Source organism: Phoenix dactylifera, unplaced genomic scaffold (assembly GCF_009389715.1).
Source record: "Phoenix dactylifera cultivar Barhee BC4 unplaced genomic scaffold, palm_55x_up_171113_PBpolish2nd_filt_p 000089F, whole genome shotgun sequence".
Taxonomy (NCBI): domain Eukaryota; kingdom Viridiplantae; phylum Streptophyta; class Magnoliopsida; order Arecales; family Arecaceae; genus Phoenix; species Phoenix dactylifera.
The window spans coordinates 1,114,973-1,131,150 of record NW_024067678.1 but is presented as its reverse complement, the minus strand read 5'-3'; the positions used below and the strand labels follow the sequence as shown (position 1 = coordinate 1,131,150).

The 16,178-nt window shown below is 43.1% G+C and overlaps 1 protein-coding gene across 4 annotated transcripts in view; it reads right to left on the bottom strand.

Moving 5' to 3' along the window:
* Nucleotides 1–5,118: 5,118 nt before the first annotated feature.
* LOC103713525 (DNA polymerase eta) overlaps nucleotides 5,119–16,178 on the bottom strand; it is a 41,846-nt gene continuing 30,786 nt past the window's right edge. For 3 of the 4 annotated variants that reach the window (XM_008800482.3, XM_008800486.3, XM_008800487.3), the window contains 6 exons: nucleotides 15,602–15,701; nucleotides 15,375–15,493; nucleotides 6,854–6,962; nucleotides 6,446–6,775; nucleotides 6,061–6,357; nucleotides 5,119–5,973 (listed from right to left, as the gene is read on the bottom strand). In XM_008800482.3, the coding sequence (XP_008798704.2) occupies nucleotides 5,705–5,973; nucleotides 6,061–6,357; nucleotides 6,446–6,775; nucleotides 6,854–6,962; nucleotides 15,375–15,493; nucleotides 15,602–15,701 (1,224 nt within the window). In that variant the 3' untranslated portion in view covers nucleotides 5,119–5,704. The remainder of the gene's footprint in view (nucleotides 5,974–6,060; nucleotides 6,358–6,445; nucleotides 6,776–6,853; nucleotides 6,963–15,374; nucleotides 15,494–15,601; nucleotides 15,702–16,178) is intronic. The other variant, XM_008800483.3, reaches the window with a different exon arrangement.

Genomic DNA, 16,178 nt, shown 5'->3' with positions numbered 1-16,178 from the left:
AAGAAAAAATCCAGAAAAAAAGGGCTCACAGTCTTCAAAAAGTCTGGACTACTGTTAAGTGTTAAGCATAACCTGGTTGATTTTAACACATTTAAGAATCTCACATGGAAAATCTAATGATAGCTTTGATTACTGGCGATAAATTGAGTCATATGTTGATGCAAGTCTAGTGCACTCCAGCTTGCATCACTCAGCTCATCAGCAAATCCAGCAGATTCTCATGACCAATAGGTGTCAGATAGGGTGGGTACAAGTAGAGTAGTAAGTTCTCAAATCTAGCAGCATTTACATGTTGACGATGGATGTGGCAAGGGGAATGAACATGGATCATACTTGTGCTAGATACAAAACTATCTGCATGTCCATATCCATTTTCATTCAGCTAGTATAGATATCTGTACCTATGCATACCCGTATTCATCGTAAATGGTCTTGGACACAAGCACTATGTATTCAAGAAATATTTCTGCATCTTGGATGAATGTACATATAGATACAAATATCAGGCCATTTTGGGATAAAAGAGTATATGTGATTCTATCATACTAGACCCATTTGTGAGCCCTGTAAAATTTTCATGTGATGTATGAATTCTTTTAGAATTTTAGCAAAAAATTAGAATCATTTTCCACGAACAATCGAATGCATGTAATCACTTTCATCATCATTGTCATCATAGAATCATCATCATTATCCAAGCCTTTTCCTATCAAATACATTCAGCAGCAAAGCATGACTCTATGTTGCGAAGGCTCAATGGAAGAATTGACCAGATTTTAACATCAACCTTCAGCCTAATGCCAACTCTCTAAATCTGGTATAACAATATTGGCTAATGTAAAATTAGGCATGAGATAGGCCTGCAATGAAACCTATATGGCCAGTTGGCAGGTAAAAACATATCCCTTATTTTTTGCAATTTAAGCTTATGCAATCAAGGTTTAACCCTCTAAAATTCCCCTTGAGTTGTAAATAGATTAGATGAACCTAATGAAACATTAATAGCTTTATTTTATGGATTGGAAAGTCAATTGATGAGAAAGTCATAACTAGAAGATGGTAACAAGGTGTTCATGGTGGCAATAATGAGGGTTAACATGTGGTTAGCTAGAGGGGTATATTTTGGGAGTCTTGATTTGTAGGGTGTGTAGGAATCTATGTTTAGGTGTTAAATATTTTTTAGGGCTCAAACCTGTCAAATATGTTAAGATTATTTAGCCTAATGCAACTTCAAATCCTCCACTGTCTAACCTAAAATTGCCTACAGGACTCCATCTAATCGAAAAGGATAAAGTAACAAGGGTCTTACACAATATCATATATTCAGTGAGACCTTGTCAAGTTCAAAGAATTTGACCACCAAATTGACCATTCTAAGCATTCATTTTCAAATGGGCTTTCAATAACCAAAAAAGTTGCTATCAAATTATCCTTAAAGGCCACCTTAATCACTTATTGAGTCACTGGATATTTCAATAGAATAACAATCCCTTTGACAACAATCATGGCTTCCCCAGGTTCCACTGTTCAATCTTGGTCCCTTGCTAGTGGAATTTCAACCTTGATCAAGAAAGGCACAACTAGGTAGATAATCATGAAATGTTGAATTGGTTCATCCAACCTAAGCAGACAGTAGGAAATGAGAGCAACTATTAATCAATACACTCAAATTCACACCCATAACTAAAGAGAATGATCTAATGCAAGAGAACTGAAACTACATTCTGAATCTAAAATTGAACCCAGTTAAACTTAATCTAAAACCATAGCCTTTTTAAAACCAGTTTATTAACAAACTAATCTTATACCTACCTAATAAATCTGAATTTAGTAATTTCAACATATACTACCTTATTAATTCAGTCCTAATTAACTTATTTAATCGAATGCAATTAGTGCTCCACCCAATTAACTCCCTAAATTTGCCTTTTAAACCATAACCCACTCAGTCCTTCTTAACATATATAAGCCCAATGAGTGAAGAATCAATTAGTGTAAATAAGTATAATAAAACTTAAAGAGCCAACCTACATTTGAATACCCAAGAATCGGAGTCAAATCTCGACTGTTATAAAGCAAACTTAGGGATTTGGACTCCATCCAGGAATTGACTCTAATTTCTTATTATTTCTGAACAATGCTTTAGCTTCCCTATCTTATATTGAGGAATGAAAAAGAACCTCCCATTAACTCCCAAATAATACTTCTACTTCTTTTCCTATTTCTATCTCATCCCTCATCTTGAAATGCACTTTTAACATATCCCACCTTCATCAATGCCATTATAGCTGTCAACCAGGTAGCACGCTTTCAGTCCAGAGCAACAACAAATAGTTTTAGAATGCTACCTCCATTGATTCTTAAACAGTTAATCTAATTCAGGTTGGAATTAAATTCTTAGTGTCCTCATATACCTAATTTCTTTTCAGTAAGGTCAAACATCACATTGTTAAAGGGAAGGGTTAAACTTTACATCATTTTCTGCATTTAATTGTCTTCAAATTTGGTTAAGAAAAAGCTTATCCGTAGACAACAATAGCGGAACACTGCTAACCACGGCCTCATATACTTCTCATTTTTTTTAATAATCTGTTGTTTAACTGTTGTCTCCTTTTTGCAACTATGAATTGTTTCTAAGACGCTGTTAAACCTGAAAAAGGTCAAGGGCTGTGCAGTTCTCAGCCATAATTAGCCATAAAAATGTCACATTATAGATCAGGTGGTAAAAATGTAAAATTCTTGCGAAGGGTGCACATGAACAATTTTTCAGGCCACCTTGCATAAGGAGACTGGTGCACAACTCATACGATTTGTTGAATAAACATGAGTTAATGATTAAATTGCCAAACCATAATTTATGTCTTCAATGAACTTTTTATGTGCGCTTAATGGGTGCTAGAAAACGAGAAGGTATTTACAAAGAAAACCCAATCATTAAGAGCAGCTACTATGTCTTATCCCGAGCTGCATGTCGGGATCCGGCTATGGATGCCCACGTGCCATCCTCGGGGGCCAGACTGATCTGCCTCCTCTTAGCTAGGGCAAGGACGAGGGATGCCCTAGCCGAATGCCTCCTCTTAGCTAAGGCAAGGACGACTTTGTAGACGACTGCCTCCTCTTAGCTAGGGCAAGGACGAGAGATGCCACGACTCTCAAATGCATCTTGGAGGATTATTGCGAGGCTTCGAGTTAGAAGGTGACCCTCCTCAAGTTAAGCATTTGCTTCAGTCCAAAGACCAAGTTGTGGGTGAAGCAAACCATCGGGGAGCTCCTTTGCATGAGGGAGCAGGAGGGGCTTTGGGTTTGCCTGGGCATCCCCATCACCAGGAGGAGGCTGCAAATGACGGAGTGTCTAGGTATGGTGCAACGCTCTAGGAGCGGCTAAAAGCTTGGAGAGCAGTGTCATTATCTATGATGAGTAGGCCGACTCTTGTGAGGTCGGTCCTCAGTTCTATGCATGTCCACCTTATGTCAACATAATTATCCTAAAGACGGTGCTGATAAGAATTAAACAGATGTTTCGGAGCTTTTTGTGGGGCTTATATGGTGGCGGATATGGAGTGTACCTACTAGCCTAGGGCACTGTTTGCCGGCCAGTTCAGGATAGGGGCTAGATGTCCATTCTCTGCTTATGAGGAGAGAAGCACTGGTCGCCGGACATGCTGCAAGATTGGACCTCGAGCCTTAGTGCCTATGGAGTCAGATGATGATAGCCCGATATTGCCCAAGAACACTAGATAGCTGATTGGAGATGGGAGCAGTGTGGATGTTATGCAGGACCCTAGGATGGACACTATTCTAGTGGGGCTTTGGCCGACCATGGTTAATGTCGAGGCTACGAGTAGCTTGATGGTCGGTGATCTCCTCCAACCTGATGGGGCAAGGTGGACTCTAGCCGAATTGGTCATCATTTTGGAGAGCACCTTGCAGAGAGAGTGCACTCGTTGGCCGTTCCTAGGTATATTGGCCTAGATGTGAGGGTCTGAAGTATCTTATGTAGCCTAAAAGTTAGAGTGAAGGACATCTACAACCTTCTCCAGAGTGGGCTGAGTAAGAGGTAGGACTAGCCTGGATTTAGAGGTTTGGCCTCCACCCAAAAGTTGTCTTGTTCCTTTGGAAGGTGACTTAGGGTCGTCTACTAACGATGACTGTTCTGAGTAGGTGCGGGCTGAGCATCCTGTCGATTTGTCGTGGGTGCGAGGTGGAAAAGACTGTAGATCACGTCCTGCTCCCGTGTGATCATGTCGTAAGGGTGTGGAGGCTTACCGATATTCTATCGGATGCCCTATGCTAGGCCGGCTATTTCACCCAGGCAATTAGGAGGTGGGTTAGCTCTCCTCAAATTTGGTATGTAGCCATCAGGACAACTTATACCGCTTACCATATTTGGATGGCGAAGAACACCTAGATTTTTGGAAAGAGTAGTCCCATACTAAGGCTGGTCATGGAGAGAGCCTGCGTGCAGGCTGCGAAGATCACCCATTTAGGTTCATTGAGCGGGTTACTGATAGCTTGGGGCACTTTAGACTCTACCTCTGCTCTTATAGCGTCTCGAACGGTGTATATTACCTAGAAGCGCCTACCCTTGAGATTTTTCAAGGTCGACTTTAATGGATGTGTTTTAGATCATGGAAGAAAGAGAGGTGCAGATTTCATGGTCAGAGGCTTGGACTCTAGAGTGGTAGCTACTGGAGAGAGCTTTATCTTTGACATATCAGCCCTAGAACGAAGCTAAAAGCAGCTTAGGTTGGTTTGTATCATGCTCGGCGTATGCTGTAGGCCAATGCCATCCTTCTCGAAGATGACTCGGCTATAATAATTGGCTAGATCAAAAGGCGCACTGGTGACGCTGAAAGCCGCCACCCCCTGCTCTAAGACATTTGGGATATCGCTAATGGTAACATTACCTTCTGAGCAAAGCACATATATAGGGAGGCTAATAGAGTTGCGAACTGGATGACTTCTTTTGTGGCTAATTTTACCGAAGGGCATTTATGGACTGGTGAGGCGGAGCTATCTAGGGCGCTCCATGACTTGTTATATTTTGACTTTTTGTTGTATTCATACTAGACTTGTATGAGTCCTCCGGTGTTGAAAAAAAAAAAAAAAAAAAGGCAATGAGGATAAAACTGATGCATGCCATGTACAACATTCACAACAAATACATATGTGTTTCGATAGAATTACAACAGAAAAAACTAAAGAGATATTCAAAGAGAAAATAAGAAAAAGAAAACTTGTACATGGATAGATAATATCGAAGTTTTAATATAATACAATAATCACGTGGCTTATGAGATACATGACATGACCGGCAGCCACTCAGCATGATGTCAAAGCGTAAAGGTGCATCTCCTTGCCCAACAGCTCCGCCAATAATCTTCACCCAGCAACAACTACTAGAAATAAGGAACAAATGGAAGCACTGTACCTACGAAATAGCCTCTGGAAGATTTCAACGACCAAGCTCCGGGTAATGTCACAAGAATGAAATATGATTCTATTAAGAGGTTAACAGACAGCATTATGTGACTTCACAGCTAATCTAGCCTGTAGGACTTCAGACATCATTCTTGAAGACATCCAAGAGTCAGATTGCTACATGGAACTTATACGCCAGATGATGGCCCAGTTCCCATCCATCGCCTTGTACTTCGATATGCAATGCTCTATAGTACTGACTAATCTAAAACCATCCACAATCCTATGATTTTTTTGCTGATGAGAAGTAATGAACAATACTGGAACCTCTTTTACTAGTGTTTGCACGCTTATGTGGCTGAAGCCAGCCTTGGACTTCTCTTTGGATTTCCAAAGGCAACTCATCAATTATAGAAGGATCAATATCTTCAACATTGAAAGTCCACGTATCAAATTTTTGTCTACTTTGATTGGGATGAGTCCCAGTGTCATTGTTGGCCTCTGCAGGCCCCCCTTGCTCAATTTTGTTTATTCCTGAATAGTTCTGACTTCCTGAATGAGAATTTCAGTCAATAATGGTAAAATGGATACTCAAATAGCAATGTATGGCACAAAGACTGACGGAAGAATCAGACTAACCAGAAGATGATAGGGGTGCATGATCTTGAAAAAAATCATTCAATGCCTCTTTTGTTGTACAAGAAGAGGAGTTGCTGCTTTCAATACTGGCTGCACACTTAGGTGGCAGAACCCAGCCTTGGACATCTCTTTGGATTTCCAAAGGATCAATTATAAATGGATCAATATCTTCAATATCGAAAGTTCGTGTATCAAACTTTTGTCCAGCTAGATCAGGATGACTGCCAGTGTCATTGTTGGCCTCTGCAGGTCCTCCTTGTTGCTCAATTTTGTTCGCTCCTGAATAGCGCTGATTTCCTGAATGAGACTTTTTTCAGTCAACAAAGGTAAAATGGATACTCAAATAGCAATGTTTGGTGCAAACAATGATGGAAGAATAACTTACCAAAAGAAGACAAAGGTGCATAATCTTTAAAGAAATGATTCAATGCCTGTTTTGTGGTCCAAGGGGAGGAACTGCTGCCTATAATACTGGAGCCTCTTTTACTAGTGTTTGCACGCTTAGGTGGCTGAAGCCAGCCTCGGACTTCTCTTTGGATTTCCAAAGGCAGCTCATCGATTACAGATGGATCAATATCTTCAACATTGAAAGTCCATGTATCAATTCTTTGCCCAGTTTGATTGGGATGAGTGCTGGTGTCATTTTTGGCCTCTGCAGGTGCTCCTTGTTGCTCAATTTTGTTTACTCCAGAATACTGCTGATTTCCTGTGAGAACTTTTCAGCCGATAATGGTAAAATGGATCCTCAAATAGCAATTTGTGGCAAAAAGAATGACGGAAGAATAAGACTTACCAGAAGATGAAAAGGGTGAATGATCTTGAATGGAACCATCCAATGTCTCTTTTGTCATACAAGAATAGGAATTGCTTCCCTGAAAAAAATTTAAAATCGTGCATTTTGCCTGCCATAACCAATGATGCTTTTAGATAACAAATATACAGCTCACCTGATTCATACAATGTTCAAGTAGGCATATCTATAAAAAATTAAGGCATACAACGCCCCAAGCTTAGATGTTCAGATCATATATAAGCTGATACTAGGTTATTAGATCATAGTTATTCAAAATAACTCACAGGACAGGCACATGCTTACACTACTATTTATAGTGTCCGCACAGAAGGGTCTTTCCAACATCTGCAATTAATATCAATTATTTCATTATGCAATATTTTATCAGTTTTACAAACAATACTGTGTCATGTATCCCATTGCTGTAGCCTACAAGATTAGCATTCACATAACATTATATAGAGTTAAGTCTGAAAGTGGCTACAAGGCTATCTTTCAAAACAAATGTGTCCATTCAGTATTGCTTTTGTTTTCTGTTTTAATTTTCTCAAACCCAAGAAGAAAAAAAACCAGATTTAACAGCATGCATGATGAAAACCTTCTGCTTTTTTTCTTTCAAATTGCTTGTAAAATCTTCAGCATTTGGAAGCAAAGACTTATTGCTTTCAAAGAGGGGGGAAAATAGAAGCAAGAATAGCTGTAGAATGTTACCTTCAACATCCATATCTCCAGGGTAATTCACTCATTTGTAGAGAAACAAAAAAAATGCCAAACAGGCCAAAAGTTTTGGACGTCCCCAGCTGATATTTCAGGAACCAAACTTGTGGAAATGAAATTAGCAAATCAAAGGATGGGTTTCATTATCTTGGTTAAAAGGTGCATAAGAAAAAGAATAACTAGTTGAATAAAAAAATAATGAAAATTAACATATCCAACTTCAAAGCAGAGCAGACCAAGTGCATTAATTCCAATCCATCATTCTTATAAAAAATCAGATTGCTGCTCAGATTCAGCCACTCCATTTGCAATATGCTCCTAGCACCCAGAATAACTGCTCTACCAACTTATGTCTAATAAGGTACCCAGCACCTGTTATGTGCCGTTGGTGGGATCTGCACATAGTCCAGCTATTGAAGGAAAATGCACATGGTTATTGCTTGGTCAAGAGTCCCAGTTATTTGAATAAGGTTGTTTGCTTTGTTCAAGAGTCCTAGTTGTTTCAATAAGTCAAGGGTGTTTTGTTAGTTGAGATAATGATGCATGAGTCAAGGTTGTTTAGAAGTTGTTTGTTAGTTGCGGTCATGGGTCCTTAGAAGTAGGTAAGGGTGAAACAATAATGGCAAATATGTTTCACATGGGAAGAGGTAGTCATCTATAAAAGCCCATACAATCAACCCGAAGAAGGACATCGTATATCAATCTACTTTCCTTGTTATTGGAAAATTCTGTCTCCCCTCTATCTTTTTGTATTGTACATTTTGAGTGCTTATATAGGATCAAGGAATCCAAATAATACCTTCCAGCTAACCATTTTGGGTGACGTCTTGGATTATTACAAATGGGTCAGAACGGACTCAGCCCATAACCTATATGGGCCAATCGTGGTGCTTGTGATTAGATTTGAATGGATTTGAACCCTCAGGTTCCGACCGGTTCAGCCTTTACCATACTGGTGCCAGCTAGCAACGGTACGGTACAGCCACAGAATTCGGTTCCGACCCCTTTGGAGTTGGAACCGAACGGCTCCTTGCCAATACCAGTGCGAACCGGTCCGGTTCGCACCGGTACAAGCCCGGTACCGGCACCGGGGAGAAGAAGAGGAAGAAGAGGAAAGAAGAGGAGGAAAGAAGAGAAGAAGAAGAGGAAGAAGAAGAGAGAGGAGGAGAAGAAGAAGCTTACCTCCTCTCTCGGGCCGACCTCCTCCCTCGGGCCGACGAGGATCGCCTGTTCACCGGTACGGTTCCGGCCCCTTCTTTGCTTGCGGGAGAAGGGGGGAAAGAGAGGAGAAGAGAAGAGGAGAGAGAGGAAGAAAAGGGAGGAGGAGAAAGGCCGGGAAGGAGAGGAGGAGAGGTCGGGAAGAAGAACAAGAGAAGGGGTAAAAAAAAAAAAGGGGAGATGCGGGTGCGCGGGCGCGAGTGGGGAAACCCATCCCCGACTCGCGCCTCGCGCGTTCCACGCGGTGCGAACCGCGGACCATGCATAGGGAATCGCGTGTGCGCGATTTCCCGCGCTCGCGCGCGGTTCTCTCTGCGTGGGGCAGCGAGCCCCGCTTCTGCCACTCTATGGCCGAACACAGACGTGCGCTCGTCCCCGCATTTTTTTTTAAGCGGAACCGTTTCGGCACCGGTTCCAACCGGTACCGGTCTGAACCGGTACGCCGGCTCAGCCGGTTCCGCATACCTTGTCTTAGCCTGACGAGCACGTCAAGATTTAAATGAGAAAAGTATACGAGGACCCGTGCGTGCATGTTAGTCCTACATCGGTTATTCGCTAGGTAAATTTTGGATACTTATACAGGATCAAGAAATCCAAATAATACATTCCGATTAGCTATTTTAGGTAAGATCTTAGATTGTTATAGCCCCGTACTGCTAGGTATGGGGCGTACTATATTATACCGAAAGAAAACCGGTATGAAACACCCCTTCAAGTTGGTACAAGTCTCGTACTGCCCGTACCGAGGTATACAGACCTATACTGAAGCGTATCGAGGTGTGTACCGGTCCGTACCGAGATGAAAATTGAGAAAATGAATAAAAAAAATATTTCGGCATAAAGGTATACCGTATCGTACCGAACCAATAAGGTACCGATACGGTATCCAGTACCGAGACTGAGGACCTCGGTTTTGGCCATGCAAAAATAGAGGCCATATTTGCTGAGACACCATATTATTGTCAGAACAAATTTGAAGAGATTGAAGCATCTGTGGGAGCAGCGTATTCATACTAAAGCACAATAGAAGTGGCTTATCAAACTTATGGGATATGACTTCGCGATTAAATACAAACAGGGCCTCTCCAATAGGGCAGCAAATGCATTGTCTAGAAGACAAGAAGAAAAAAGGTCAATGGCAGCCATTTCTCAACCAATTCTCAGGTGGTGGGAGCCTATACAGGATGAGAATACAAGACATCCAGACATGATATGCCTCGAGCAACTTTTTGAAGCTGGTGAAGCTGTAGGTCTCCGGCAACTCAAGGATGGGGTAATGTTCTACAAAGATAGAATTTATCTTCCTAAAGATTCAGACTAATAGACACCGTCATTTAGAGGTGCATGGCAGTACACAAGGGGGTGCATAAGACTATTCATCGGGTGAAGTCCAACTTCTATTGGCCTAGAATGAAATCAAAAATCAAGGAGCACATTCATGGATGTGATATATGCTAGAAAAATAAGGAGGGCCATCTATCTCCCTCAGGCCTACTGCAACTATTACCTATACCCACTCAGGTATGGTCTGACATTTCTATGGATTTTGTTGAAAGATGACCTCCATTAAAAGGGAAAAATGCCCTGTTTGCGGTCATGGACCGTTTATCTAAGTATGCCCACTTCGTGCCTTCATCTCATCCATACACTACACCCAGCGTCGCTCAAGTATTTTTGGAAAATATATTTAAACTACATGGAATGCCCTAATCAATTGTACGTGGCAGGGATCTAACTTTCACAAGTGCATTTTGGAAGGAGCTTTTCAAATTGAATGACAAATTTAAATTTTAGCTCTTCATATTGCCCACAAATGAATGAACAAATAGAGATTGTCAACTGAACAGTGGAGATGTTTCTTCAATGTTTCACCAACACCAACCCACGAGACTGCGTACGTTGGATACCGTGGGTCGAGTTCTATTATAATAGCAACCGCACCTCTCTATCCGTTGGATGCCATTTGAGGCTGTTTGGAAGCCGACTCTGCTTTTGTATGTACTTGGAACTGCCAAAGTAAAGGTTGTTGTTCAGGAGCTTAGAAGGAGAGACCAAATCGTACGTGAATCAAGAAGCAGGTTGATTGAAGCACAAGGTCGCATGAACAAGTTTATGATAAAGGACGGATCGGGTGTTTAAGGTGGATGAATATATATATCTAGAATTGCAACCTTACAAGCATCTTTGGCTCTTTGATAGAATCAAAAATTGGCACCATGGTTCTGCAGTCCTTACCGGCAAGGCCGTTGCCCTAGGGTTAGGTCCTCGGACGCCATCCGCAACGTCAAGGCGAAGATCCAGGACAAGAAGGGCATCTCTTGAGGTTAGCTCCTATAGCCTCCTTGGAGCCAAACAAAGATCCAAGATAAGGAGGGCATCCCCTAGGATCCGCTCCTACGGCCATAGATCTCAGCGAAGATCTAGTGCAAGGAGGGTATTCCCCTGAATCAGCTTCCGCGGTCTCCTCGGAGACTTCGCTGTTGCTACCACCGCCGACCTCACCACCATCGATGCTGCCCCCGCCATTACTGTCATCGTCGTTGTCGAGGCTAGAGAAGTCCATACCCAAGAAGAGCCACTGAGCTTGAGCTCGGCATGCTTCGAAGCCCTTTCCGAACGCATCGACCACGTTCTCCAAGGTCTCCTCTCGGAACTCCTTGACCGCCTTCACAACCCCTGGCCTCGGCTGTTAGAAAACTCCATGGCCTTCTTCCCAACAGCGTGGAAGGCATCCCTAGCTATGGACAGTTGCCTCTTCATGATCAGGGCCTTGCTCCACGCGGTCGAAGTATGGGCTTCTGCCGACTCAACTTTGCCTTTGGTTGCATTCGCCCTCAGTTCGGCCTGATGGGCCCACTCCTCGGCCGCCTTCACCCTTAGTTCGGCTTTTCGAGCCCGCTCCTCGGCAACCTCCGCGCTCGCCTCGACCAGACGGGTGTGCTCCTAGCGGTCTCTACCTTCACCTTGTACTTTGAGATGCTCCTCGAGAATATCTTGATCCTCTCATGCAGGCAGTCGAACTCGAGGGTGTGCTAAAAAGAAGGCGGCAAATTAGTTTCCAAGGAAAGTGACTTAATGAAGATCTATGAAACTTATCCGAATGACCGTAGTGAAGACTCCGTTGTAGAACTCGGTGGGGTCAAGGAAGCACACGAGCTCCCTGTTGGCTCGAAGCTGTATGGCTCGAAGCTGTATGGCTCGAACCATCTCTCTCGCCACTTCGGGAGACTCTAGAGCTGAGTCGGACTCTTCGATCGCGCATTCTAGGAAATAGGTCCCGAAGGCATAGGCCGAGGCTGAGGGGCCCTCTTTAGCCGGAGCGGACAAACCTGGATCCGATCGAGCGAAGGTGCAAACCTCGAAAGATGGTTGGCACAGAGGCGTGGAGGCAACACAGGATTGGGCGAGGCTGACCCTCTCCGGAGAGGCCGACTTGATCAGTTGAACAACCTCGACCTCGGGGTCGACCTCTATGATCTCCTCCCAAGGTACAGACACCTTGAGAGGGACTTCAGGCACCAAAGCTTCAGGAGTGGCCTCAGCAACAGCTTCAGTACTAGGAGTCGAGGACTCCCCCGTCGACTTTTTCCTTTGAGAGACCTCACCCTCGGCGACCACGACTGACCTTTTCTTTTTCTTTCTCCTCTCACGAATCAACGTGAGATTAGTCTTCATGGCAGCAAGAGCTGCAGAACCAAAGACAAAGTTAGCCTACAACACCAAGGTGAAAAGATAGAAAAAATCTAGGAGATGCTTACCTTGGGGGTCGACAGGGCTTAGATTGGCCTTAATCAGAGCCTCCTCGGACAACTCCTGCAAGGCAGAGATCTTGGATTGAGATTCTAGAAGCCTGTTCAAGGTCCTTTGATCATCATCGGACAACCTCAGAGGCCGATTCAGATCTCTCCAAGGCACCCTCCCCACGGTATCAAACCTCCATAGCTGCTCGGAGTGAACAAAGAAAAACCTTTCTTGCCATTCATTGATGGAAGAGGGCGGACCTTAGAGCAACTAGCAGCCTTTCCGAGGAAAAAAATACCACAGTTGCTGTTCCGAGGATGCCTCTTTAGAGTGAAGCACCCTCGAAAAAGGGACACTGAGGCAAGAGTTCAGCACTAGTTGGGTCGGAACGAGGTATTAAGACCCCATCAATTGTACAAAGGGGTGGAGAGAAAGTCTCAGCCCGGCCCGCAGAGTCTCCTCATACAAGCTGAGCCGAGAAGGGTGCGGGTTGCTCACCCGGTCACTAGGACCAGCGAGCTCAAAGGTGAACTCGGAGGGCACAAAATGCCGAGCTCGGATGAGGTCCATTTTCTCCTAAGGATGGATACCTCATAATCCGGGCCCGACCGACCTCAGACTCAACCTCACCCAGAGGTGATGACAGTCGACCTCGAGAGGAACGATCATACGGCCGACTCTCTTTTGAGGCATTAGCCTCAGCCCTACTTATGGTGGCCAAAGAAAGACGAAGGAAAAGACCAAGAAAACGAACAAAAAGGGCGAGGAGACAAAGACAGGAAAAGTGTTGAGTAGCCAAGGATCGAAAATCCACCAAAAATTGAGAAGCACGAAGGATGCCAAAGCCGGAGATGGACTTCGTCGGAGCACCACCCAGGGCCCTAGACACTCAAGCGCTTGAATGGAGCAAATGGAGCAAAGAGTAGAGACCGAAGGTTGGGGACGCCTTTATATAGGGGCGCGGACGGCCACAATCAAAGCACCAGTCAGGCTACCTGAGCAGATCGAAACACGTGTTAGCATAGGGCACGACAGGGGGCAATCCACCGGATCGTTGCATTAATAGAGTCTTGGAGTCATCCCACAATGATGGCGTCTCGGGATAGCCTAGATTCGCCGATGCTTCGGAAAGACATATTGGCGCACTTATTTCCCATGACAAAAGTCTCACCCTCAATCAAAATGACAACTTGACTTCCGTCGCCCGAACTAAGATGCAACTCGGCCTCGGAAGTGAGGGAAAAGTGTTAGAAAAAATATTGGACACCTCCCTCGGGCCAAACCTACCCCTTTACCTTGGACATATGCCAAGGAGACCTCGACCCGAGCCGAGCAGTCGACCAACTGAAATGAGATAGCTCGGCCCCGGCCGAGAAGCCAATCAGCTAAAGAGCCATCAGCCGAAGAGAACAATCAGCATGTGTCGACAAAGACTGATAGTCCAAACAATCGATAGCTTTGGCAGCCCGCAGTCGTGGCGGCAGCATGACCTGCGCCCCACCAACACTACCCGCCGCCCACGCGGTCTGGCACCCACGCCTCAACCGTACTACCGGCCGTTACCTGGCCATCATGCTCGCCACGTCAAACAAGGTAATAACAAAATTGACTCCTTTATATAAAAGGGCAGCCTAGAAGACCTTAAGTACACACGTAATATTACTCACAAAGTCCACACTCTGCTGAAATTTTCTTTCTTCTACGTTGTTGCCTCACTATTCTAGGCATTGGAGGGTCCCCCACCAAAAACTCTCTCGCAAGCGGACATTTTGCAAGCCACGTTCGCTGGAGATCCACCCCCAACACCTCAACCAGCCTACTCAGCTCGTCTCCAGCCGACCTCAGGATCGTCCGAGCTGCACTCTGACCTCAACCCGAATTTGGTGACAATACCTGCCTTTGCCATGTTGGCCAAGGTTGGCCCAACCAAGGAGTGTTGCATCCACTAATTCCCTTGTTACATCCACACCACCCACAAGCCAATTGGGGCCCTTTCAATTTCCTAAGCCTCAGTATTTGCTCTTCCTCATGGGTTTCTCCTCCATAGAACCATAAGAGAGTGAAGTCTATAAAAATTAATATAACGTATCTGCTACTAGATTATGTGCTATCACAAGAAATCGCCTTTTCTAGCCTCTATCTTTGCATTGGTTTGCCTTGTATTATCGCAAGAGTTTTTCCTTTCTTTAACCTCTACCCATCAAGTGTCTAGTGTGATGTATCCTATAATAATGATATGTCTAATCGATATATATTTCAAAATTGACATAGGTGAACTCTTTGTTGTGATTAAAATTAGAAAAATTCCAATTAGTATTTTCATATTTCCATATGCAATATCTAATTTTATAATTAAAATTTTTTTTGATACATCACCAGTCAGACCCCAGTTGACTTGATCCAATAGTTAAATAGTTCAAGCCTACTAACCACGGTGCCATTAACAAAGACTTGAAATATTGAATTCTCATTTAATCTAACTGCCCATGTCGAGTCCTCAATTTTTTAGTTGAAACTCCACCATACTTAGAGAAACCTAAATCTGTTAATACTAGATGGTAGAAAATTATTCTAGACCGTTTTGGAGAATGTAAACAATGATAACCCTCCAACCAATTTTTTCAACACTTCAACAAGAACAATTTTTCAGCTGTAAACTCAGGATCAAACCTTCAAATGTATGCACAATGGATTGGGAGTGTGAAATAAGTTAATACGATATATGATTTGGCCAAACATATTCTTCAAAAATAAGAGTTAAACAATAAGTCAATTTCACTTCAAGAACAATAGATATGATGAAGTTAAGCATGCCCACTAGTTTAAAATCGACCATGTCATATACCTTATCTTTCGACGTGTTGGTCCAGCTTCGTCTTCTGCAAAGAGCCTTATCTTGAACCAATGTGTCATTATTAACACCAATCTCTTCAGAGGCAACTTCATTCCGTTTCCCATTTTGATCTGAGGTCATGTAGCTTTTGCTTTTTAAATGACCATCAGCCCTAAAGTTATGGCGGAACAAAAGAAACCAGATGTAACTGAAATGTAGATACAAGGATGGAGTAATACCTGCAGGATGCAAGGGAACAATTTCTTCCATGAACACTTTCGAACCAGCCAATGAAGTGGAAGGATTCTTGTCTTGAAGAAACCTTACAATTGATGTTCCCTACCCCAAAAGCAATGTTCACCAATGACCAAATGAAAGCAATGCGTTGGTGTGTGTACATGTAAAAGTCAATTCTTTCATGTGATTCCATGGAAGTTATTAAGACAGAAAAAGCATAGTCAATTTTGGGCATCTTATAGAACACAAGAAGCTTTCCTGATGTTAGATAGTTCCAATGGATGGTTACTTCACTAAATAAAATTTTCGCATAACATCCTCTAGATTCCGTCCATAAGATGCCACAAGCAAGCGCAAGAAAGCATAGAAAATGAAGTTTAACAGTAAGTCAAGTACAAAAAATAAAGAAGCAAATTGCTCCATTAGAAACACTTATTTTCCACACTCCACTGCAATTCAGTCTCAAATACATCAAAAAATGTTCTGAAGCAGACTAATCTTTTTCATAGAATATGTGAACAATAATTTGCAGCTTATGAAAATGTGAATTTATTGTCCTATCACATGAACTTGCTGCAA